The sequence below is a fragment of the Pristiophorus japonicus genome, chromosome 9, assembly GCF_044704955.1.
Source record: "Pristiophorus japonicus isolate sPriJap1 chromosome 9, sPriJap1.hap1, whole genome shotgun sequence".
NCBI classification, from domain to species: Eukaryota; Metazoa; Chordata; class Chondrichthyes; family Pristiophoridae; genus Pristiophorus; species Pristiophorus japonicus.
In genome coordinates, this window is record NC_091985.1 from 153,646,932 (window position 1) to 153,674,584 (window position 27,653).

Here is a 27,653-nt window from a genome sequence, read left to right on the forward strand (position 1 = left end):
ATGGGCAGCCGAGTTTTGGATCGCCTCTAGGGTAGAATGTGGGAGGCTAGCCAGGAGTACGTTGGAATAGTCAAATCTATAGGTAACAAAGGCATGGATGAGGGTTTCAGCAGCAGATGAGCTGAGGCAGGGCGGAGACTGGCGAAGTTATGGAGGTGGAAATAGGCGGTATTAGTTATGCTGCGGATTTGTGGTCAAAAGCTCATTTCAGGGTCAAATATCACACCAAGGTTGCAAACCATCTGGTTCAGCCACAGACAGGTTTGAGGAGAGGGATGGAGTCCGTGTTTAGGGAATGGATTTTGTGGTGGGAACCAAAAACAATGGCTTCGGTCTTCCCAATATTCAATTGGAGAACATTTCTGCTCATCCAGAACTGGATGTCGGATAAGCAGTCTGACAATTTAGAGACTGTGGACAGGTCGAGAGAAGTGGTAGTGAGGTAGAGCTGGGTATCATCAGCGTACATGTGGAAACTGACGCTGTGTTTCCAGATGATGTCACCAAGGGGCAACATGTAGATGAGAAATAGGAGGAAGGAGGCAACCAAGACAGCCCCTTTCTGGCTGGGATTTCAGGAATTGAATTATCCACCTGCAGTACCAATGACCACAACCCCAATTCCCCTTTCAACATTAGTCCCACACCTTACCTTCCCTCTGTAATTGACCATCACAGTATTCTCTTGGTCACTATGCTGAAATAAAAGCAAATATTCCAATCAAACTTTATCCATCTATCCATCCGAAATACATCAAAAATCAACTAATCACCCTTGTGCATTCTCTTAGTAAATGTCTTTTGTGTGCCTTTGCCTATCCTAGTGCTCCTACGCAGTGCTACCCCAGTGGCTGTGGCATGGGTGGTGGAAGGCTGCTTTCAGTGGGGGAGACCTCAGATGGCATTGCAGCGTGGCTTCTGCTTGTGCTACAGTGGAAGCTGAGACCACAAGTACATTAATGGATCTGCCCACCCCTTCCACACTGGGAAGGATGGGCTCCAAGCTCTACCCAAAGCCCTATGCAAGGCTGGAGCTGAACTCCTCCCTTTGGCAGGATGTTGTGGTGAGGTGGGGCGGGTAAGCAAGAGGTGCATGTTTCAACTATGTGCAGATTGTAACAGAAGAAATTGTGGGAAGAGGTGGAAGTGGGATGTGAGAAGGAGGGTAACGTATGAGGGTACCTGCATCTTCTATTCTTTCAGCCCGGCCGCTGGCCAAGGGCGCAGCCATGCCTCTGCCAAGGATGACCATCGCCATCTCCTCCAAGGGGCTGAGGTCATACAGGCGAGCCTGTCCCCCAGATGGTTAATGTCTGTGGGCACCGGTTATGCACTACCTTTACCTGCAAGAAAAGGGAAGTTTGTCAGCGTGTGTGGTGCAATGGGTTTGGGTGATGTACCCATCATGGTTGAATAGCTGAGAGTGTGTCCAAGCTGTGAGATATGGGTGTGAGGCTTGCAGCAGTGGTAAGAGTGTGCAGTTGAGGTGAAGCTATCAATGTGTGGTTTGAGTTCTGATTGATAGAGATTGTAGGCAGGTGAGTGATGAGAGGTCTGGTGCATTGAGCAGTGTGTTAGGCCAGTGGTGCAGATGACGGGATATAGTGATTGAAGATGAATTCACTGATCTTGACCACATGTGAGGTCATTAAATGTCTTCCTGCACTGCAGCCAAGTCCTCGCGGCTATACTGCTGGAATTGACCACATCGACTATCTGCTCCCAGTGCAGACTTGTCTGCTGCCTGGAGGGTCTCCTGGCCCACTGTGGAAAGAGGACCTCTCTCCTCGAGTTGACCTCCTGAACCAAGGCCTCCAGTGCTGCATTCGAGAACCTTGGAGCCCTTTCTCTGTTGAGCTATTACTCAGACTATCAGACATCTTCTTTATAACACTTGCCTCCACAACCAGTTCCAGCTCCTGTTGCAGACAGAAGGCACTTCCCCTTTAAGAGCTGCAGACTGCCTGTAAGAAGTGAAGGCTAGCTTAAATTGAATTAATATCGTACGATCTTGGGATCCCTGCTGAGCGTTCAGCCACTTATCAGAGTGTTCATCATTTGGCTGAACGCTAATCATGTAAAGTAACAGGCAGCACAAATTTTATGTGTTGCCTGCAGACCTCTGAAAGGACGCAGGTTGCTATCACATCATGATCACCGCTGCTGTTTTTGGTGGATACCAAACTTCTAGGCCCTAAGAAAGCCATACTGCCATTATATAGGGCCTTGGTGAGACCACACCTGGAATACTGATAACAGTTTTGGGGGCCGAAATTGCCTTGCGCTGAGTTTGGGGCGCATAATTTGAATTAAGTGAAAACTTAGCGCCTGCCGAGATGGGCAAGAGGAAGTTTGTAAATTCGGCACTTTGCTTTCCAAATCGGAGAGCTGTGTTGTTGGAGTGCTAAATGGCCTCCGCCTGGTGCTGCAGGGGCAGTGGTGGAAAGGTGCAGCTAATTTTGGGTGAATTTCATTCACTCATAATGAGTGACCTGGTCATTGAGCTTCTTAAAGGGGATGTCTTGCAGCTTTGTTCTGCTGATTCTCTTGTTCTTCACAGTTGAGTAACTGCTTAATGAGGGCCATCATGGCAGCTGACAGTGGCAGCTGTTTCTCAGACACCGAATTGGAGACACTGGTGGGGGCAGTGGAGGACAGGTGGCACATCTTTTCCCTCCAGCTGGGAGGTCAGCTCCACAGCTTCTTGGATCTATCTGGGCAGAGGTGGCACCTCCGTCACTGACTGCACATCAAAAGTGTCACAAGAAGTTCTGCGACCTCAGTCGTCCGGTCAAGGTGAGTACATGTTCCTCAACTCTTACCTATGAACCTGTGAGCCTCTGTCTGTTTCCACAACTCATACAAGGCAGTCTCTCTGCAGACTCAGCAAAACAGCATTTAACTCAGGATGTGTGCTTACTTACAGTTATTGCCTCATTTGATGCTTTGCTTAGAATCACAGCTGCTTAAGAACAGAGGAACATAAGAATTAGGAGCAGGAGTAGGCCATTCCGCGCCTCAAGCCTGTTCCGCCATTCAATGAGATCATGGCTGATCTTCTACCTTAACTCCACTTTCCTGCATTATCCCCATATCCCTTGATTCCCTTAATATTCAAAAATCTATCGATTTCTGTCTTGAATATACTCAACGACTAAGCCTCCACAGCCCTCTGGGGTAGAGAATTCCAAAGACTTACCACCCTCTGAGTGAAGAAATGTCTCCTCATCTCAGTCGACCACTTATTCTGAGACTGTGGCCCCTGGTTCTGGACTCCTCAGCCAGAGGAAACATCCTCCCTGCATCTACCCTGTCAAGCCCTGTAAGAATGTTGTTATGTTTCAATAAGATCAACTCTCATTCTTTTAAACTCTAGAGAATATAGGCCTAGTCTGCTCAATCTCTCCTCATAGGACAATCCCTCATCCCAGGAATCAGTCTGGTGAGCCTTCTTTCCTTAGGTAAGGAAACCAAAACTGTACACAATACTTTAGGTGTGATCTCACCAGAGCTCTATATAATTGCAGGAAGATGTATTTACTCTTATAATCAAATCCTTTGGCTTTTTTAATTGCTTGCTGTGCCTGCATGTTAACTTTCAGCAATTTGAGTACAAGAACACACTGGTCCCTCCAAACACCAATCTCCCACCATTTAAAAAATACTCTGATTTTCTATTTTTCCTACCAAAAGTGGATAACTTCACATTTCTCCACATTTTATTTTATTTGCCATGTTCTTGCCCACTCACTTGGCCTGTCTATATCCCCTTGAAGTCTCTTTGCATCCTCCTCACAACTTACATTCCCACTTAGCTTTGTATCATCAGCAAACTTGGATATATTACATTTGGTTCCCTCATCCAAAGCATTGATATTGACTGTGAATAGCTGGGGCCCAAGCACCAATCCTTGCGGCACCCCACTAGTTACAGCCTGCCATCCTGAAAATGACCCATTTATTCCTACTTTCTGTTTTCTGTCCGTTAACCAATCCCATGAGCCCTAATTTTGTTCAATAACCTCTTGTGTGGCACCTTATCAAATGCCTTCTGAAAATCCAAATACACTACATCCACTGGTCCCCCCTCATCTATTCTGCTATTTACAACCTCAAAAAACTCCAACAGATTTGTCAAACATGATTTCCCTTTCATAAATCCATGTTGACTCTGCCCAATCCTATTATTATTTCTAAGTGCCCTGTTACCACGTGCTTAATAATAGATTCTAGCATTTTCCCTACTACTGATGCCAGGCTAACTGGCCTGTAGTTCCCCGTTTTTTCTCCCCTTCCATTCTGAAATAGTGGGGTTACATTTGCTACCTTCCAATCTGCAGGAACCGTTCTAGAATCTGGAATTTTGGAAGATGACAACCGATGCAAACGCTATCTCTATAGCCACCTCTTTCAAAACCCTAGGATGTAGGCCATCAGGTCCAGGGGATTTATAGGCTTTCAGTCAATTTCTGTCTCCAGTACTATTTTTTTACTAATACTCATTTCTTTCAGTTCCTCATTCTCGTTGGACCCTTTGTACGCCACTATTTCTGGGAAGTTTTTCGTGTCTTCTTCCTGCCTTCTTAAGCTGCCCATGCATTTATTCCACATAAATAACTGCACTGTTACTCATCAAACTTTCTTTTGCAGGCCAAGATGGCACATAACTGGCTACAGCAGCAGCAAACAGGAGGGAGGGGGGAGTCTGAACTGCGATAGCTCATAGACCTGCAGCAGCTAGTACTTCGCCTTATTGGCTTATGGCAGTGGGGACCGCTGGGGCCAACTTTGGTAAGTGAAAGGCTTCTTCTCATCCCACCTTCCATTTGAAGCAGAAGGCCTTATCATTAGCTGCCCTACATTCTGATCACCTTTCTTCCTGCATGCCTGCCCCACTTCCCTCACTTTTATGCGATTCTTGTGCCATTTGTGTTTTCAGACAGTGCCCCGTGGTCCAGCCTATGCCTGAACCCCCCCAAACCAGTCTATAGGGAGAAGAAATGGGGGAGATGGCGGGAGAGGAGGAGAAGGAGGACGATGAAAGTGTCACTGCTTCTCACACTCACATGCACCAGCTCAGATACTGGGAGTACATGGTCGTTTAAGTTGAGCTTAGGAGAGGGGTCTGCACTGGTGATGCACCGGGGCCTAGCGGACTGCAGCAGGGTCAAGGGGTAAGGCAATCTCGGGAGCCAGCTCCCTGGAGAGTAAGTTAGCGCACGAGTTCTGCTCCACAGGACTCAGATGAGGATCTCGTTGGGGAGGCATTTGAAGAAAGCGTGATGACCTTGCACTCCAACATGATGGGGGCAATGGCAAGAGTGCCCAAGAGCCTGTCGCAAGCGGTAAGGAGCGTGGAGGAGTCTGCCTCCCACATTGCACACCATGAAGCCATCATTGCCAGTGTATAGACGATGGTGGCTTCCAGACTGACAGTGTGGATCCAGACCTCATGAGTCATCTCATGGGCGATGTGACAGCTTCTATTGGGGCACAGGCGGAAGCAACACAACGTCTCGGTGCCGCAATAGAGTCAATGGTTGCTCGCATGGATGCTCAGACTGCTCTCATGCAGTCTCAGCATGATGGCACGCAACGTCTTGGTGATGTCATGCAGTCTCAGCTGCATGCCACACAAGCCCTGACTGCTGCCATCGCCGCTGGATCCACCACGGCCCACCAGTGATCACATGGTGCAGCAGCAGTCCAGCAATCTGTGCTCCATCAGATTGGTGCAAAGACTGAGGAGAAGCCCTGGGGGAGTGGCACTGGGTCAGAGGAGCAGGAACCTGCTGTCTCTTTCAGGATGACAGCATTTCTGATCCCATTCTGTCATTGCAACCTTCCAGGCCAAGAGCTGATCAGGGGCATCCTAGAAGGCCATCTGTAGTCTCTGGCCTGGAAACACAACAGCCTTCCACCAGCCATGCTACAGCCACAGAGGATACACTGCGGTGTAGTAATAGAGTAGGTTTACAGAAAAGGGGATAAAAGGAGAGGCACAAGGGTGAATGGTATATGTTCTGTTAATGTTGCACTTTTTAAACATAAATGTTGATTTTCATCATTACTGTTTGGTCTTGTCTCTCATTTCAGTGTTGGGCATGTGGTATAGAAGGAAGAGCTCATTGATGTGTTTATGGGAGGCACAAAGGAAGCAGTAAGTGGCGAAGACCTTATTGGAACCAAGATCTTATGAGACGATCTCGGACCTCCTTTGCAGGATCGGGATGGTGTCGATGCATACTGCCTGCCGGCTGTGCGTCCTCCTGCAGCTCCTCCTCCTCCTGGTTCTGCTGCTCCTCCTGCTCCTGAGGTGCAACGGCTATGGTCTTCGGGTAATGACTGTGCCCTCATAATTGCCAGGTTGTGAATCATGTAGCAAATGGTGACAAATAGGGACACCCGGTCAGGCGAGTACCGCAGGACTCCTCCTGAGCGGTCAAGGCAGCGGAACCGTTGCTTGAGCACTCCAATGGTCTGCTTAATGATGCTCCTGGTGGCAGCATGGCTGTCAGTGTAAGCGTGCTAGGCAGGAGTGGTGGGGTTGCGGAGAGGAATCATGAGCCAGATGCATAACGGATAGCCCTTGTCTCCGAGGAGCCAGCCAAGAGCTGCACTGGCTGGAACAGAGTTGACACACCGGTTTGGTGCAAGATGAAGGCATCATGGCTGCTGCCAGGATAGCGGGCATTAATGGCCACCAACTGCATATTGAGTGAATGGTATCCTTTTCGATTTCAAAGGATCTCAAAATAGCAGTTTGGAGCCCTCAAGACGACACTGTGCAGTCTATGGCACCCTGCAACATGGGAAAGCCTGCTGGTCAGACAAAGCCAATTGACCGCTCCAGCTGCTTCTATCTGGTTATGGGAAATGAGATGTATTGCATCCTTCTGTAGAGAACATCTGTGACGTCACGAATGGAGCAATGGGCGGCAAACTGGGAGATGTTCGAGATGTCTGCTGTGGCTACCTGGAAAGAATCATTGGCATAGAAATTGAGTACGATGATGACCTTCACTGCCACTGAGAGAAACATCCTCACAATTGTTTGAGGCTCAATGTCTGGCTGCAGCAGATGGCATAGCTCCATCACCATGCCTTTCCTAAATTGCAGCCTTCAGACACACTGCTCCTCAGTGAAGTTAACGTAGGAAAACTGTGGCCGAGAGACCGTGGGTGCATACGGCCTTCTGTTGCCACATCAGTGCATGCGTCTTCCTCTGCTCACCTCCTCATGGACTTCTTCATGTTGCTCCTGCTGTTCCTGTCTCTCTCCATCCTCTTGTTGGTGTGCCTCTGCCTGCTGCACTTTGTTCCCTTTGTCTCTCCTTGTCCCTTTCCTTCTGTCTGTACCTGTCCCTCTCCCTCTCCCTCTCCCTGATCCTCCTCGGTGCATGGGCCTATCCATGGGCCTCTCCCAGTGCAGGTCCCCCTCCCAGTGGGAGCCTTTCTCTTTCCTTCTCCGGATGCTGCTGCCTTGTTAACTTACGGCGCCGTTGTCTTCTGCGAATCATCCTCCGATGGTGAAATGGCAGGAGGCGGTCCACTGCCAACACTGAACTCATGATTGCCAAAGAATCTTGTTGTGTCCAAATCGATCTGACTAAATCAGGGGGAGCGATTGGAAGCAAAGTAAATGGAGGGCCAGCAATCAATGATGGCGGTGGCACATCAAAAAAAAAAAATAGCTGCAAAGTGGAAAATAATTTTGCTGACAAAAAAAAATCGGCAACACTTGTCTTTAAATATCGCTAGTGCCGTAGCTTCCCAACTTGAAATCTACAGCAAAAGCTATCATTGGCTTTGGCAAGCGCTAGGTAGACGGGCGGTCACAAGGCCATGCGCACGATGATGACATCATCATTGCCGTGCGCAGAGGAGTGACGTGAGCGACGCTGGAGCGGGGGCGCTAAGCCATCGTGCCGTCGACGAAGAGATTGGCAGTTCTGCGCGGGTCCTTGGGGCTAACTCATTACTGCTTCATTAGTACTGGGCGGAGGGCTGCTGCACTTGTTCCCTTTGTCTCTCCCTTGCATACTTGCACAAAGGGGCAATTTTGGCCCCTTGGTCTCAACCTAAGGAAGGATATACTTGCCTTAGATGGAGTACAATAAAGATTCACTAGACTGATTCTTGGGATGAGGAAATTGTGATGTAAGGAGAGATTGTGTAGACTCAGCCTATATTCCCTAGAGCTTAGAAGAATGAACGAGAGGTGATCTAATTGAAACAGATAACATTCTTAAGGGGCTTGACAGGGTCGATGCTGGCTACAAGAATCTAGAACTAGGAGTCACAGGCTCAGAATAAAAGGTTGGCCACTTAGGATAAAGAGAAATTTGAGATAAACAGAAATGTCTTCACTCAAAGGGTTGTGAATCTTTGAAATCCTCTACCGCAGAGGGCTGTGGAGGCTCAGTCGTTGAGTATATTCATGATAGAGATCAATAGATTCTTGGATACCAACAAAATCAAGCCTTGACATTTCTCACTGCTTTTGAATTTACCCTTTCCTCAATCTTCCGACTCTCCCACTTCCCTTCATTCATTAAAGCACTATCTACCGCTTTAGGTATTAGATTCGTCAGGACACTGGTCCCAGCCCGGATTAAATGAAGCCAGAACCAATGGAACAGCTCCTTCTTTCCCCAGTAATGGTGTCTTTGCCCCATGAAGTGAAACCCCTGCCTCCCACATCACTCTTTGAGCCACACATTTAATCTTCTAACCTGTTTGTCCCTATGCCAATTTGCGCATGGCTCAGGTAACAATCCAGAGATTATTACTTGTGAGGTTCTGTGTTTTAATTTCAACCCTCGCTCTTCAAACTCTTTCAGCAGAACCTCATTCCTAGTTCTACCTATGTCGTTGGTTCCTACATGAACCACGACAACTGGATCAGTCCCCCTCCCACTCCAAGATCTTCCCCAGCTGTGTGGAGATATCCTCAACCCTGGCGATGGGCAGGCAACACATCTGTAGGAACTCCTGGTTGCGGCTGCAGAGAACAGTATCTTTCCCCCTAACTATACTATCCCCTACACTACAATATTCCTTTTCACTCCCCCCCACTTGAATGGCCCCCTGTATCATGGTGCCATGGTTAGTTTGCTATTCCACCATGCAGACTTTGCCTTCATCGTGAACCTCATGTTGTTGGATAAAGGCAAAGGCTGATGCTGCCCTGGGATTCCACGTACCTGCCTGAGTCACAGTCACACCCTCCGTCCCTGACCACTAACCAGACCTGTACCACTACCTAACCAAAGGGATGTGATTGCCTCCTGGATCAAAGTGTCCAGGTAACTCTCCCTCTCCTTGATGCCCCACAATGTCTGCATCTCAACCTCCAGCTCAATAACTCTGAGCTGAAGTTCCTCGAGATGCAAACACTTACTGCAGATGTGGTCGTCCAGGATCGTGATTCTCTCCACGTACTCCCACATGCTGCAGTTATGACACACCACCTGCACTGTCATCCCTATATAACCTTGTTTAATTTACTTAATTCATAAATTAAAATTTATGTATTTCATCAATTTGGCTCAAAATTTTTAGTTTTTGTAAGTTGATTTAGTTTAAGTTATAGGCAGATGAAATTAAACAGTTACCACAAACCATTGCAAGTATTGGAGGCAAAAAGCAGCATTTCCATCCCCCTCTGCACCAAATTCACACACTCACCAAATTCCCAACTTTTGCACTCTGGTTATGCTGCACTCCGTTTCTGATCAACTATGTGTGAGCACTCTCTGAGAGTAGGAGGTACAGAATGTGTGAGTAAGAGGAGAAGGAGGTAGAGTGAGGTGTGGTGCACTAATTGTAGGAGAGTGTAGGGAAGCAGATGGGAGTATTATGAGTTGAGAGAGTAATTGAGGAGCGAGGTAAGATTCTTACCTTGACAGTTCTGCTGAGCTCATTAAACTTTATTCTGCATTGCAGTCATGTCTTGGGAGCTAAGCTCTTTGGATTGACCTCCAGACCCACCACGGGTGACAGAAGTGTACCTGGAGGGCTTTTGGCCCCTCTCTCTTCCCTCCACTCCCCCCAGAGGTAACATAATCTCCCACTTCTGACATAGGTAGAAAGAGGAATGAGGTCCTGCAGGCAGAATTTACGGAGCTAGGAGAGAGATTAAAAAGTAGGACCTCAAAAGTAGTAATCTCCGCATTACTCCTGGTGCCACGAGCTAGTGAGTACAGAAATAGGAGGATAGAACAGATGAATGCGTGGCTAGAGAGCTGATGCAGGAGGGAGGGCTTTAGATTCCTCAGGCATCGGGACCATTTCTGGGGGAGGTGGGACCTGTACAAGCCGGAGGGGTTGCACTTCAACAGAGCCGGGACCAATATCCTCACGGAGTTTGCTAGTGCTGTTGGGAAGGGTTCAAACTAGCTTGGCAGGAAGATGGGAACTTGAGAATAAATTCAGGAGGAAGGGGAGTAAAGATGGAATTGGAAAGCAAAAATTTAGAAAGTGAATATGAAGGACAGAGGAAACAAGAGCTAGAAAGTAGTCAACAAGGAGATCTGACTGTACTAAATGGTGTATACTTCAATGCAAGGAGTATAGTGAATAAGACAGATGAACTGAGAGCACAGGTAGACACTTGAGAGTATGATATTATAGCTATTACAGAGACATGGCTAAAAGAGGGGCAGGTATGGCAGCTCAACATTCCTGGTTACAGGATTTTCAGATGGGATAGAGAGAGGGGTAAAAAGGGAGGGGGGTGTCACGGTATTGTTTAAGGAAACTATTACAGCTGTGAGGAGGGTTGATATGATAGAGGGATCATCAAACCAAGCCATATGGGTCGAACTGAAAAACCAAAAAGGGGTGATCACAATGCTGGGAGTTTAATATAAAACCCCAAACAAACAGTGAGAGAGAGATAGAAGAGCAAATATGTCGACAAATTTCTGAGAAGTGCAAAAACTATAGGGCAGTAATACTAGGGGATTTCAACTATCATAATATTAACTGGGACAAAATGAGTGTGAAGGGTATAGAGGGTGCGGAATTCCTAAAATGCATTCAAGAGAACCTTTTTTAGCCAGTATGCAGCAAGCCCAACATGGGAGGGGGTGGTTCAGGATTTAGATTTAGGTAATGAAGCTGGGCAGGTGGAAGGGATATCAATGGGAGAGCATTTAGGTGCTAGTGACCATAGAAACATAGAAAATAGGTGCAGGAGTAGGCCATTCGGCCCTTCGAGCCTGCACCACCATTCAATATGATCATGGCTGATCATGCAACATCAGTCCCGCATTCCTGCTTTCTCTTAATACCCCTTGATCCCTTTAGTCGTAAGGGCCACATCAACTCCCTTTTGAATATATCTAACGAACTGTCCTCAACAACTTTCTGTGGTAGAGAATTCCACAGGTTCACAATTCTCTGAGTAAAGAAGTTTCTCCTTATCTCAGTCCTAAATGACTTACCCCTTATCCTTAGACTGTGACCCCTGGTTCTGGACTTCCCCAACATCGGGAACATTCTTCCTGCATCGAAGCTGTCCAATCCCGTCAGAATTTTATATGTTTCCATGACATCCCCTCTCATGCTTTTAAATTCCAGTGAATATAAGCCTAGTCAATCCAGTCTTTCTTAATATGTCAGTCCTGCCATCACGGGAATCAGTCTGGTGAACCTTCGCTGCACTCCCTCAATAGCAAGAATGTCCTTCCTCAGATTAGGAGACCAAAACTGTACACAATATTCAAGTTGTGACCTCACCAAGGCCCTATACAACTGCAGTAAGACCTCCCTGTTCCAATACTCAAATCCTCTCATTATGAAGGCCAACATGCCATTTGCCGGCCAACATGCAATTTGCCTTCTTCATCGCCTGCTTTACCTGCATGCGAACTTTCAATGACTGATGTACCATGACACCCAGGTCTCGTTGCACCTCCCCTTTTCCTAATCTGTCACCATTCAGATAATATTCTGCCTTCCTGTTTTTGCCACCAAAGTGGATAACCTCACATTTATCTACGTTATACTGCATCTGCCATGCATTTGCCCATTCACCTAACCTGTCCAAGTTATCCTGCAGCCTCTTAGCATCTTCCTCACAGCTCACACTGCCACTCAGCTTAGTGTCATCTACATTCAATTAGAACATAAGAACATAAGAAATAGGAACAGGAGTAGGCCATCTAGCCCCTCGAGCCTGATCCGCCATTCAATAAGATCATGGCTGATCTGGACGTGGACTCAGCTCCATTTACCCGCCCTCTCCCCGTAACCCTTAATTCCCTTATTGGTTAAAAATCTATCTATCTTTGACTTGAAAACATTCAATGAGCTAGCCTCAACTGCTTCCTTGGGCAGAGAATTCCACAGATTCACAACCCTCTGGGAGAAGAAATTCTTTCTCAACTCGGTTTTAAATTGGCTCCTCCGTATTTTGAGGCTGTGCCCCCGAGTTCTAGTCTCCCCTACCAATGGAAACAACCACTCTGCCTCTATCTTGTCTATCCCTTTCATGATTTTAAATGTTTCTATAAGATCACCCCTCATTCTTCTGAACTCCAACGAGTAAAGACCCAGTCTACTCAATCTATCATCATAAAGTAACCTCCTCATTTCTGGAATCAGCCTAGTGAAACGTCTCTGTACCCCTTCCAAAGCTAGTATATCCTTCCTTAAGTAAGGTGACCAAAACTGCACGCAGTACTCCAGGTGCGGCCTTACCAATACCTTATACAGTTGCAGCAAGACCTCCCTGCTTTTGTACTCCATCCCTCTGGCAATGAAGGCCAATATTCCATTCGCCTTCCTGATTACCTGCTGCACCAGCAAACTAACCTTTTGGGATTCATGCACAAGGACCCCCAGGTCCCTCTGCACCACAGCATATTATAATTTCTCCGCATTCAAATAATATTCCCTTTTACTGTTTTTTTTCCCAAGGTGGATGACCTCACACTTTCCGACATTGTATTCCATCTGCCAAACCTTAGCCCATTCGCTTAACCTATCCAAATCTCCTTGCAGCCTCTCAGTCCTCTACACAATCCGCTTTCCCAATAATCTTAGTGTCATCTGCAAATTTTGTTTCACTACACTCTGTCCCCTCTTCTAGGTCATCTATGTATATTGTAAACAGTTGTGGTCCCAGCACTGATCCCTGTGGCACACCACTGATTTCCAATCGCAAAAGGACCCACTTATCCCGACTCTGCTTTCTGTTCGCCAGCCAATTCTCTATCCATGATAATACATTTCCTCTGACTCCACGTGCCTTTATCTTCTGCAGTAACCTTTTGTGTGGCACCTTATCGAATGCCTTTTGGAAATCTAAATACACCATATCCATCGGTAAACCTCTATCCACCATGCTCGTTATATCCTCAAAGAATTCCAGTAAGTTAGTTAAACATGATTTCCCTTTCATGAATCCATGCTGCGTTTGCTTGATTGCACTATTCCTATCTAGATGTCCCGCTATTTCTTCCTTAATGATAGTTTCAAGCATTTTCCCCACTACAGATGTTAAACTAATCAGCCTATAGTTACCTGCCTCTTTTGCCTGCCCCCTTTTTTAAACAGAGGCGTTACATTAGCTGCTTTCCAATCCGCTGGTACCTCCCCAGAATTCAGAGAATTTTGGTAGATTATAACGAATGCATCTGCTATAACTTCCGCCATCTCTTTTAATACCCTGGGATGCATTTCATCAGGACCAGGGGACTTGTCTACCTTCAGTCCCATTAGCCTGTCCAGCACTAGTGATAGTGATTGTCTCAAGGTCCTCCCTTCCCACATTCCTGTGGCCTGCAATTTTTGGCATGGTTTTTGTGTCTTCCACTGTGAACACCGAAGCAAAATAATTGTTTCAGGTCTCAGCCATTTCCACATTTCCCATTATTAAATCCCCCTTTTCATCTTCTAAGGGACCAACATTTACTTTCGTCACTCTTTTCCATTTTATATATCTGTAAAAGCTTTTACTATCTGTTTTTATGTTTTGCGCAAGTTTACCTTCGTAATCTAACTTCCCTTTCTTTATTGCTTTTTTAGTCATTCTTTGCTGTTGCTTAAAATTTTCCCAATACTCCAGTTTCCCACTAACCTTGGCCACCTTATACGCATTGGTCTTTGATTTGATACTTTCCTTTATTTCCTTGGTTATCCACGGCTGGTTATCCCTTCTCTTGCCGCCCTTCTTTTTCACTGGAATATATTTTTGTTGCGCACTATGATAGAGCTCCTTAAAAGTCCTCCACTGTTCCTCAATTGTGCCACCGTTTAGTCCTTGTTTCCAGTCTACTTTAGCCAATTCTGCCCTCATCCCACTGTAGTCCCCTTTCTTTAAGCATAGCACGCTCGTTTCTGACACAACTTCCTCATCCTCAATCTGTATTACAAATTCAACCATATTGTGATCACTCATTCCGAGAGGATCTTTTACGAGGAGATTGTTTATTTTTCCTGTCTCATTACACAGGACCAGATCTAAGATGGCTTTCTCCCTTGTAGGTTCTGTTACATACTGTTCTAAGAAACAATCTCGTATGCATTCTATGAATTCCTCCTCCAGGCTACCCTGTGCGATTTGATTTGACCAATCGATATGTAGATTAAAATTCCCCATGACTACTGCCGTTCCTTTTTCACATGCCTCCATTATTCCCTTGATTATTGCCCGCCCCACCGTGAAGTTATTATTTGGGGGCCTATAAACTACGCCGACCAGTGACTTTTTCCCCTTACTATCTCTAATCTCCACCCACAATGATTCAACATTTTGTTCATTGGAGCCAATATCATCCCTCACAACTGCCCTGATATCATCTTTTATTAACAGAGCTACCCCACCTCCTTTCCCTTCTTGCCTATCTTTCTGAATCGTCAGATACCCCTGTATGTTTAATTTCCAGTCTTGACCACCTTGCAACCATGTTTCTGTAATGGCCACCAAATCATACCCATTTGTAATGATTTGTGCTGTCAACTCATTTACTTTATTTCGAATGCTGCGTGCATTTAGGTAGAGTGTTTTCATCCTAGTTTTTAAACCATGATTTTTAGTTTTGACCCCTCCTGTAGCCCTTTTATATTCAGTGGCCCTTTTTGTTTCTTGTCTTTGGTTTCTCTGCCCTCCACTTTTACTCATCTCTTTTGTGTCTTTTGTTTTTGTCTCCTTTTTGTTTCCCTCTGTCTCCCTGTATTGGTTCCCATCCCCCTGCCATATTAGTTTAACTCCTCACCAACAGCACTAGCAAACACTCCCCGTAGGACATTGGTTCCGCTCCTGCCCAAGTGCAGACCGTCCAGTTTGTACTGGTCCCACCTCCCCCAGAACCTGTTCCAATGCCCCACGAATTTGAATCCCTCCCTGCTGCACCACTGCTCAAGCCACATATTCATCTGTGCTATCCTGCGATTCCTACTCTGACTAGCATGTGGCACTGGTAGCAATCCCGAGATTACTACTTTTGAGGTCCTACTTTTTAATTTAGCTCCTAGCTTCTTAAATTCGTCTCATAGGACCTCATCCCTTTTTTTTACCTATGTCGTTGGTACCAATGTGCACCACGACAACTGGCTGTTCTCCCTCTCTTTTTAGAATGTCCTGCACTCGCTCAGAGACATCCTTGACCCTCACACCAGGGAGGCAACATACCATCCTGGAGTCTCGATTGCGGCCGCAGAAATGCCAATCTATTCCCCTTATGATTGAATCCCCTATCACTATCGCTCTCCCACTCTTTTTCATGCCCTCCTATACAACAGAGCCAGCCATGGTGCCATGAACTTGGCTGCTGCTGCTCCCCCCTGATGAGTCATCTCCCTCAACAGCACTCAAAGCAGTGTATCTGTTTTGCAGGGAGATGACCAGATGGGACCCCTGCACTACCTTCTTTGTACTACTCTTCCTGCTGGTCTTCCATTCCCTAGCTGGCTGTGGATCCTTCTCATGCAGTAAGACCAACTCACTACACGTGCCACTTATGTCATTCTCAGCATCGTGGATGCTCCAGAGTGAATCCACCCTCAGCTCCAATTCCGCAACGCGGTCCGTCAGGAGATGGAGGCGGATACACTTCTCACACACGTAGTTGTCAGGGACACCGGAAGTGGCCCTGAGTTCCCACATGGTACAGGAGGAGCATATCACGTGACCGAGCTCTCCTGCCATGCCTTAACCCTTAGATAACTTTAATTTGGTAACAACAATGTTACAGTTTACTTACTGATACAAAAAATAAAAAGAAAAGCTACTCACCAATCACCAGCCAATCACTTACCCCCTTGGCTGTGACGTCATCTTTTGATTCCTTTCTACTTTTTTTTTGCTTTCTCTCCCGCTGTAGCTGCACAAGTACGCCTTTATAGGCTGCTCCGACGCTGCTCCCGCCTCTCACCAACTGCCGCTGGCTCTTGAGCTCCCGCTGGGCCTTTATAGGCCGCTCCGACGCTGCTCCCGCCTCTCACCAACTGCCGCTGGCTCTTGAGCTCCCGCTGGGCCTTTATAGGCCGCTCCGACGCTGCTCCCGCCTCTCACCAAATTCTTTCGTCTAAATCATTAATGTATATTGTAAATAGCTGGGGTCCCAGCACTGAACCTTGCGATACCTCACTAGTCACTGCCTGCCATTCTGAAAAGGACCCGTTTATTTCTACTCTTTGCTTCCTGTCTGCCAACCAGTTCTCTATCCACGTCAATACATTACCCCCAATACCATGTGCTTTAATTTTGCACGCTAATCTCTTGTGTGAGACCTTGTCAAAAACCTTTTGAAAGTCCAAATTCAGTTAGATTTAAGGTAGTTATGGAAAAGGACAAGGATAGACCAGGAATAAAAGTTCTAAATTGGGGAAAAGCCAACTTTGCTAAACTGAAAGCTGATTTAGCCATTGTGGACTGGAAATAGCTACTTGAAGGTAAATCAGTGTCAGAGCAGTGGGAGACATTCAAGGGGGAGATCCGGAGGGCTCAGGCCAAATATTTGATCTTAAAGAAAAAAGGTGGAACTAACAAATCTAGAGCCCTCTGGATGTTTAGGGATATACAGGGTAGGATAAAGAAAAAGAGAGGCTTATGACAGATACCGAGGGCTAAATACTGCATAATCTCCAGAGGAGTACAGAAAGTCCAGGGTGAAATTAAAAAAAATATTAGGAAAGCAAAAGAGAGCATGAAAAATTCTTGGCAAGTAAAATCAAGGAAAACCCAAAGATGTTTTATAAATATATGAAGAGCAAGAGGATAACTAAAGAAAGGGCAGGGCCTATTAGAGACCATGAGGGTAATGTGTATGTGGAGGCGGAAGTTGTGGGTATGGTTCTTAATGAATACTTTGCGTCTGTTTTCACAAGAGAGGGGCTATGCGGACACTGCTATCGAGGAGGAGTATGAAATATTAGATGAAATACACATAGAGAGAGAGGAGGTATTAAGGGATTTAGCAGCTTTGAAAGTGGATAATTACCCAGGCCCGGATGAAATGTATCCTTAAGCGAAGCAAAAGAGGATAAAACAGAGGCTTTGACCATCATTTTCCAATCCTCTCTGGCTTTAGGTTTGGTACCAGAGGACTGGAGGACTGCTGATGTGGTATCTTTGTTTAAGAAGGGAGAAAAGGATAGATCGAGTAATTACAGGCCAGTCAGCCTAACCTCAGTTGTGCGAAAATTATTGGAAAAACTCCTGAAGGACAGGATAAATCTTCATTTAGAAAGACACGGATTAATTAAGGATAGTCAGCACGGATTCGTTAAGGGAAGGTCGTGTCTGACTAACTTGATTGAATTTTTCGAGGAGGTAACCAGGAGGGTCGATGAGGGCAAAGCGTATGATGTAGTGTATATGGATTTTAGCAAAGCTTTTATACGGCTCCACGTAGCAGAATGGTCACGAAAGTAAAAGCTCATGGGATCCAGGGCAAAGTGGCAAGTTGTATCCAAAATTGGCTCAGAGGCAGGAAGCAAAGGGTAATGGTTGATGTGTGTTTTTGTGAGGCGAAGGATGTTTCCAGTGGGGTTCCTCAGGGCTCAGTGCTGAGTCCCTTGCTTTTTGTGGTATAAAGCATCAGTGATCTAGACTTGAATATAGTGGGTATGATTAAGAAGTTTGCAGATGATACTAAAATCGGCTGTGTGGTTGATAATGAAGAAGAAAGCTGCGGAGTGCAGGAAGATATCAATCCACTGGTCAGGTGGGCAGAACAGTGGCAAATGGAATCTAATCCAGACAAGTGTGAGGTAATGCATTTGGGGAGGGATAACAAGGAAAGGGAATATACATTAAAGGGTAGCACACTGAGAAGTGTAGAGGAACAAAGGGACTTTGGAGTGCATGTCCACAGATCCCTGAAGTTAGCAGGCCAGGTAGATAAGGTGGTTAAGAAGACATACGAATGCTTGCCTTTATTAGCCGAGGCATAGAATCAAGAGCAGAGGGGTTATGCTTGAACTGTATAAAACACTGGTTAGGCCACAGCTGGAGTACTGCGTGCAGTTCTGGTCACCGCATTACAGGAAGAACGTGATTACACTGGCGAGTGTACAGAGGAGATTTACGAGGATGTTGACGGGAGTGGAGAATCTTAGCTATGAGGACAGATTGGATAGACTGGGTATGTTTTCCTTGGAACAGAGGAGGCTGAGGGGAGACCTCATTGAGGTGTATAAAATTATGAGGGGCCTGGATAGAGTGGGTAGAGGGGTCAACAACCAGGGGGCATAAATTTAAAGTAATTGGTAGAAGGTTAGAAACATAGAAATTTACAGCGCAGAAGGAGGTCATTTCGGCCCATCGTGTCTGCGCCGGCCGACAAAGAGCCGCACGGCCCTTGGTCAGCAGCCCTAAAGGTTACATATAAACCTATGAACAATGACAGAAAGGCAAAGAGCACCCAGTCCAACCAGTCCACCTCACACAACTGCGACACCACTTATACTGAAAACATCTACACTCCACCCCAACCGGAGCCATGTGATCTCCTGGGAGAGGCAAAAACCAGATAGAAACCCAGGCCAATTTAGGGAGAAGAAATCTGGGAAAATTCCTCTCCAACCCATCCAGGTGATCGACACTAGTCCAGGAGATCACCCTGGCCATATTCTATTCCCTGCAGTACTTATCATTATATTTGCGCCGTCCAACAAAAGGTCATCCAGTCTAATCCCAATTACCAGCTCTAGGTCTGTAATCCTGCAGGTTACGGCACTTTAAGTGCCCATCCAACCATCTCTTAAAAGTGGTGAGGGTTTCTGCATCCACCACTCTTCCAGGCAGCGAGTTCCAGATCCCCACAACCCTCTGTGTAAAGAAGCCCCCCCTCAACTTCCCTCTAAACCTTCCACCAACCACCTTAAAACTATGCCCCCCCGTAATAGATCCCTCCACTAATGGAAATAGAGCCTTACTATCCACTATGTCCCGGCCACTCAATATTTTGTACACCTCGATGAGGTCTCCTCTCCACCTCCTCTGTTCCAATGAGAACAAAACCAGCCTATCCAATCTGTCCTCATAATTAAGATTCTCCATTCCAGTCAGCATCCTAATAAATCGCCTCTGCACCCTCTCTAGTGCAATCACGTCCTTCTTATAATACGGCGACCAGAACTGCACGCAGTACTCCAGCTGTGGCCTAACCAATGTGTTATACAATTTCAGCATAAACTCCCTGCTCTTATATTCTATGCCTCGGCCAATAAAGGCAAGCATTCCGTATGCCTTCTTAACCACCTTATCCACCTGGCATGCTACTTTCAGGCATCTGTGGGCAAGCACTTCAAGGTCCCTTTGTTCATCTACACTATTAAGTGGCCTACCGCTTAATGTGTATACTCTTTCCTTATTAGCCCTCCCAAAGTGCTTCACCTCACACTTCTCTGAATTAAATTCCGTTTGCCAGTACTCTGCCCACCTGTCCAGTAGATTGATATCCTCCTGCAGCCCATGAACGTTCCTCTTCATTTTCAACCACACAACCAATTTTAGTGTCGTCTGCAAACTTCTTAATCATACTCCCTATATTCAAATCTAAATCGTTGATATATACTACAAAAAGCAAGGGACCCAGTACTGAGCCCTGCAGAACCCCACTGGAAACATCCTTCCAGTCACAAAAACATCCATCAATCATTACCCTTTGCTTTCTACCTTCAAGCCAATTTTGGATCCAACTTGCCACTTTTCCCTGGATCCCATGGGCTTTAACCTTCATGACCAGTCTATCATGTGGGACCTTATCAAAAGCCTTGCTAAAGTCCATATATATTACATCGTACGCACTACCCTCATCGACCCTCTTAGTTACTTCCTCAAAAAATTCAATCAGGTTAGTCAAACACGATCTTTCCTTAACAAATCCATGCTGACTGTCCCTAATTAATCCTTGCCTTTCCAAATGCAGATTTATCCTGTCTTTCAGGATTTTTTCCAATAATTTTCCCACCACTGAGGTTAGGCTGATAGGCCTGTAAATACTCGGTCTATCCCTTTTTTCCTTCTTAAATAAGGGTACTACATTAGCAGTCCTCCACTCCTCTGACACTATGCCGAGATCCAAAGAGGACAGGAAAATGGTCAAGGCCTCTTCTATTTCCTCCTTTACTTCACTCAACAGACTGGGATGCATTTCATCCGGACTTGGGGACTTATCTACTTTCAAAGCTGCTAAACCCCTTAATACTTCCTCTCTCACTATATTTATTTCATCCAGAATATCACACTCCTCCTTGATAGCAGTATCTGCATTACCCCTTTCCTTTGTGAAAACAGATGCAAAGTATTCTTTAAGAACCCTACCAATATCTTCCGCCTCCACACAAAGATTACCCTCATGGTCTCTAATAGGCCCTACCCTTTCTTTGGTTACCCTCTTAATATATTTATAGAACATCTTAGGGTTTTCCTTAATTTTACTGGCCAAGAATTTCTCGTGTTCTCTCTTAGCATTCCTAATATCGTTTTTAATTTTGCCTCTTAACTTTCTATATTCCTCTAAAGATTTTAAAGTATTTAGCCGTTGGTATATGACATAAGCATCCCTTTTTTTCTTAATCCTCCCCTGTAGGTCCCTAGACATCCAGGGGGCTCTAGAATTATTTTTCCCTGCCTTTTTCTTTAAGGGCACATATTTGGCCTGAGCCTTCCAGATCTCCTCCTTGAATGCCTCCCACTGTTCCGACACTGAATTACCCCCAATTAGCTGTTTGCAGTCCACTATGGCCAAATCACTCCTTAACTTAACAAAATGAGCTTTTCTCTAATTCGGAACTTTTATTCCAGGCCTATTCTTGTCTTTATCCATAACCAACTTGAATCTGACTGAATTATGGTCACTGGCACCCAAATGCTCTCCCACTAATCCCCCTTCAACCTGCCCAGCTTCATTCCGCAAAACTAAATCCAAGACCGCCCCCTCTCATGTTGGGCTTGCTATATATTGACTAAAAATATTCTCTTGAATGCATTTCAAGAAATCCGCACCCTCTATACCTTCACACTAAATTTGTCCCAATCAATATTTGGATAGTTAAAATCCCCTACTATTACTATCCTATGGTTTTTGGACTTCACAGCAATTTGCCTACATATTTGCTTCTCTATCTCCCTCCCACTGTTTGGGGGTCTATAATACACGCCCAGCAGTGTGATCGCCCCTTTTTTACTTTTCAATTTGACCCATATGGCCTCATTTGATGATCCCTCTAACATGTTGAGGCCAGTTCGTTAGATATATTCAAAAGGGAGATAGATGTGGCCCTTATGGCTAAAGGGATCAAGGGGTATGGAAAGAAAGCATGAATGGGGTACTGAAGTGCATGATCAGCCATGATCATATTGAATGGTGGTGCAGGCTCGAAGGGCTGAATGGCCTACTCCTGCACCTATTTTCTATGTTTCTATATCATCCCTCCTCACCGCTGTAATAGTTTCTTTAATCAGTACCGCAACACCCCCACCCCCTTTATACCCCCCTCTCTATCTTGTTTAAAAATCCTGTAGCCAGGGATATTGATCTGCCAAACCTGCCCCTCTTTCAGCTATGTTTCTGTAATGGCTATAATGTCATACTCCCAAGTTTCTACCTGTGCTCTTAGTTCATCTGCCTTATTCGCTATACTCCTTGCATTAAAGTATATACCATCCAGCACAGGAAGACCTCCTTGCTTACTACGTACTAAGCCCTGTTTCCTCTGTCTTACAGATTCGCTTTTTAGATTCTTGCTATCCAATTTCTGCTTACTTCCTTCCCTTTTGAATTCGTTCTCAGGTTCCTATTCCCCTGCCAAGCTAGTTTAAACTCTCCCCAACAGCACCAGCAAAACTCCCCGCGAGGATATTGGTCCCGGCGCTGTTGAGGTGCAACCCATTCGGTTTGTACAGATCCCATCTCCCCTAGAAGCAGTCCCAATGCCTCAAGATTTAAAAGTCCTCCCTCTGACACCAACTTTTCAGCCACGTGTTCATCCTCTCTATCCTTCTCTGCTTATACTCATTAGCACATGCCACCGGTAGTAACCCGGAGATTACTACCTTTGAGGTCCTACCCTTTAACTTTCTTCCTAGCACCCTGAATTCTTCCTGTAGGATCTCATCCCTCATTTTACCTATGTCATTGGCCCTGAGTGACATCCTTGACCCTAGCACCAGGGAGGCACGTCTACGGCCGCAGAAACGCCTGTTTGTTCCCCTAGCTATAGAATCCTCCATCACGAGGGCTCTTTTGTTCTTCGTCCCTCCCCCCTATGCAGCTGAGCCACCCGTGGTGCCTTGGAATTGGCTCTGGCTGCACTGCCCAGAGGTACCATCGTCCTTACCGATACTCAGAAGTGAATATCGGTTTGAAAGCTAGATGGACTCACAGGGACCTGCCTAGCACACTTACTACGTCTGGTGGTCACCCACTTCCCCTCTACCTGCATGCTTTTAAGCTGCGGGGTGACCACCTCCTGAAACGTACAATCCGCGTAGCTCTCGGTCTTGCGGATGCATCATATTGATTCCACTCGCTGCTCCAGCTCCAAAACACGGAGCTCGAGCAGTTGAAGCTGGAGACACCTCCTGCACACATGGTTGTCCAGGTCACGCAAAGCATCCAGGACTTCCCACATGCCGCAGGATGTGCACTCCATGGGACTGAGCTGTACTGCCATCCTTCTAGTTAGCCTTATCTAGTTTAAAATCTACTTAAAAAGAAATAGAGAAAAGAGACCTACTCAGCAACTCACCTCACTGCCCTCTGTGGCCTCCCAAACTCACCAATCTCTGTGGCCTCCCAAACTCACCAACCTCTGTGGCCTCCCGAACTCACCGACCTCTGTGACCTCCTGACCTCACGGCCTCCGACCTCCCGATCTACTTAAAAAGAAATAGAGAAAAGAGAGCTACTTACCAACTCACCTCACCGACCTCCGAGGCCTCCGAACTCCCGGTTAGAGGGGATTTGAGGGGAAATTTCTTCATGCAGAGGGTGGTGGGGGTCTGGAACTCACTGCCTGAAGGGGTGTTAGAGGCAGAAACCCTCACCACATTTAAAAGTACTCGGATGTGCACCTGAAGTGCCGTAACCTGCAAGGTTAAGGACCTAGAGCTGGAAAGTGGGATTAGGCTGGATAGCCTCTTGTTGGCCGGCATGGACACACTGGTCCGAATGGCCTCCTTCCGTACTGTAAACGTCTATGATTCCATGTTTCTTGTCCACTGCCTGGTCCAGGGCCTCCAAATTGTCATTAGAAAACATGAAAGCCCAATCCACAGGTCTTGTAGTCATTTGATCCTTCACAAGTGTTCCCTTCTGTTTGAAGCCACAGTGTGCATCATCTTTACGAGGTACTGGCTACTTTTAAGTGATGTCAGAGACAACCGATTTCCCACCACCCCAAACAGGTGCGCAGCTAATAAGCAGTGCGTGCAGCACTGGCTGCAAGTCTGACCCATTATAATGAACTCCCAGCTCCAATTTCACATTTTTGGGCTCAGTTTACCTCTGAGTCAGAAGGTTGTGGGTTCAAGTCCCACTCCAGGAACTTGAGCACATAAATCTAGGCTGACGCTCCAATGAAGTGCTGAGGGAGTGCTGCACTGTTGGAGGTGCCGTCTTTTGGATGAGATGTTAAACCAAGGCTCTGTCTGCCCTCAAGTGGACGTAAAAGATCCCATGGCACTTTTTCGAAGAAGAGCAGGTCAGTCATCCCCAGTGTCCTGGCCAATATTTATCCCTCAATCAACATAACAAAAAAGTAGATTACCTGGTCATTATCGCATTACTGTTTGTGGGATAAAAACAGAGAATGCTGGAAATCTCAGCGGGTCAGGCAGTATCTAGAGTTAACGTTTTGGGTCATGACGCTTCGTCAGAACTGCTGAATGTTCGAAAAGAGCACCTTCTTAAGCACTGAAAAGGGGGGAGGTGAAGAAAGAACAAAAGTGATAGGGTGGAAGGCTGGAGAAATTAGAGAGACAAAAGGGATGATGGCCGAATTGAAATGGTAATGACAGAAGTCAGAAAAAGGTTACTCTGGATAGGGTGTGAATGGCGTAGTAATGACCAGCTGACATGATAGACAAAGAGAAAAAAAAGAGAGAAGAAAGAAGAAAAAAAACATAAGATGAGGGGGCAGGAGGGAAAGGGAGCCAAAAGATGACCAGAGGTTATGCTCTGAAATTGTTGAACTCGATGTTGAGTCAAGAAGAAGGCTGTAAAGTGCCTAAACAAAAGATGAGGTGCTGTTCCTCGAGCTTGCGTTGAGCTTCATTAGAACAGTGGAGGAGTCCGAGGATGGAGATATCAGAGTAGGAGTGGTGGAGAATTAAAGTGACAGGCGACCGGAAGCTCAGGGTCACACTTACGGACTGAACGGAGGTGTTCAGCAAAGCAGTCACCCAATCTACGCTTGGTCTCCCCAATGTAGAGGAGACCACATCGTGAGCAGCGAATACAGTATAGCAGCGAAGGAATATTTGGGGCCCTGGATAATCGTGAGGGAGGAGGTTAAAGGGCAGGTGTTGCATCTGGACTCAAAATCGAGTTCAACAATTTCAAAGCATAATCTCTGGCCACCTTTGGCTCCCTTTCCCTCCACCTCCTTCCCCCCACCTTGTTTTGTTCTTCTTTCTTCTCTCTTTTATTTCTCTTTGTCTATAATGGCAGCTGGTCATTATTTCGCCATTCACACCCTATCCAGAGTAATCTTTTTCTGACTTCTGTCATTACCATTTCAATTTGACCATCATCACTTTTGTGTCTCTAATCTCTCCTGCCTTCCACACTATCACTTTTGTTCTTTCTTCCCCTCCCCCTTTCAGTGCTTAAGAATGTGCTCTTTTCGAACATTCGGCAGTTCTGACGAAGGATCGTTGACCTGAAACATTAACTCTGTTTTTTTTCTCCACAGATGCTGCCTGATCCGCTGAGATTTCTAGCATTCTCTGTTTTTATTTCAGATTCCAGCATCCGCAGTATTTTGCTTTTGTATTACTGTTTGTGGGAGTTTGCTGTGCTCAAGTTGGCAGCCGCGTTTCCCACATTACAACAGTGACTACACTCCAAAAGTATTTAATTGGCTGTAAAGCGCTTTGAGATGTCCAGTGGTCCTGAAAGGCGCTTTATAAATGCAAGTTTTTCTTTTCTTTCTCAATTGAATTTCTAGACCTATGAATCTGCTGACTTGTATTAATAGGGTTCTTGGGCTATAGTTTTGGCTAAAGTTGCTAACAAGAGTTCTAATCAATGATAGGTTTAATTGCAATCTGTTAATTAAATCATATTAAAGACAAATTGGAGGTGTTATCTCCTCCTTTCTTGAAATTTTCCAAAGCAATAAACACACCAAAAGTAACATTTACATCACAATATTAATTTAACTTCTTTGACTAAATATGAATTGAAAACTGTGAATGCATATGTAATATATGAAGATTATAGTAATTCTGATAAGCATATTCAAAATTACTGATACTCTTCTGTCAAGCAATGACTTAATTACAAAAGAAAGTTGGGGTCCTGTAACAAAACTTGAATTTGTGCTGTGTTAGCAAGTAAAACGCATTCTTTGGCTTTCAGCTAACATCACTGAAGAGCATTTATCATACTGTGGGCCCGTGAATTGCCCAAAATATGATGACTTGATTTTTATGAATACAACATTCGTCCGCCCTTCTAACATCACAATTTACACCCTCGCAGGGATTTATACCGGTAAGTAACAATTATTTGCAGCAAATCTAACAATGTAAATGTCATGGTTCTGCTTAGTTTGGTTCATACCATGTGTTCTTTAGTTGTACTCATTCTTGTCCCAGATCTTCATTATTAGGGAGAGCTCCTATAGGATGTGACATGAAAATCACTTTGCTTTCTTCTACTGTGGGCTGAAATGCGAAGCCACTTCTAGCCAAGTTAATATGGCAGATCCAGAGGAATGTAGCCGTCATTATCATTTGCTTCTGGAGGCATGTATATTTGTTTATATTACCACACTGCCTCTGAAAGCAGAGCTATCTTTGGAGGTATCTCTGTAATATAAATGGGGAACAAAGTGTTGTCCGCTGGTAACGTAACACAGTTAAAAGTTTGCTCGAGTCCCACTTGCTGCTAACTACAATGCACATTCTATTGTCTTACTTTTAATACTCAATTTCATTTCATTCACATGTAGGATAAATTAAAATGATGAATTGTACAAAATTTTAGACTTAATGCATTCAGCACAGTAGTGAACCCCTTTTAGTTCTTGGTCTGGACAGCACATTTATTTTTATACTTTGATTGCTGAAATGGAATAACAAAGGAATGATTACAGCAATCATGTTCCAGATTTATGAAAGGTGCTGGTGCTGCCCTTGTTTTGCAGGCGCAAAATGGATGCCTAAGCATCCAATATGATGGGCGGGGCATGCACACTCATTACTCACCAGCAGTGCATCCCAACCACATTGGTCCAGGCAGAACAAGAGGCGTCCAAGGCCCACGCCTGAAATAAACCCCCCTATTTGCATATGCAAAGAGCCTCACGGTTGTTTTAGCTGCCTTTATAAAATTGCACTGCCCTGAATGCCGGCACCAGGTTGGCTGTGTTTAGTTAAATATGGGCTACATGTGGCCTTAAAGGGACAGCTGCAGGCCACCACCAAGAAGGTAAGTTTTGTAAAATGCACTTACATGAGTGTCGAACCACAAGGTGCAGAAGTGCTCCTCCTGGCTCCATTGCAATGCCAAAATGGTTGCCAGCCCCTGCACAGCCCCTTTTCAATCTTCCTCTCCCAATTGCCCCCTCCCTTCCGATTGCTTGGCCCCTCTCCAGGTTACTCCTTTTCTCCTGATTAACCATTTACCCACCCAATCATAACCCGTCTATCTCCCAGGAACTGCCTGAGGGCTGCTACATTGAAATCCTCTTCACTGATGAGGTGCCTGAAGATGCCCAGAAGTCGTCTGCAGCTTGCCGATCTCATGTAAGTGAGGCCCAAGGCCCAATAAAGGGTATGTCTCGAGCTTACCTGTCCCGGTGCAGGGATCGCTCCCTGCACCTAGTTCGTGCAAGAATCAATTTCTCAGCCATGCAGTACAAAAATGCATGTTAAACACCATATTTTGGTAATTTGTGAAATCTGTTAAGATTTAAGAAGATATTTCTAATATCAAATGTATTGGATCCATATTAATCACTAA

General features: G+C 45.6%; 1 protein-coding gene across 2 annotated transcripts in view; it reads left to right on the forward strand.

Moving 5' to 3' along the window:
* Nucleotides 1-27,653, forward strand: part of unc93a (unc-93 homolog A) — a 134,017-nt gene that overhangs the window by 37,338 nt on the left and 69,026 nt on the right. For both annotated transcript variants that reach the window (XM_070889977.1, XM_070889978.1), the window contains one exon: nucleotides 26,046-26,180. In XM_070889977.1, coding sequence (XP_070746078.1) covers nucleotides 26,046-26,180 — 135 coding nt within the window. The remainder of the gene's footprint in view (nucleotides 1-26,045; nucleotides 26,181-27,653) is intronic.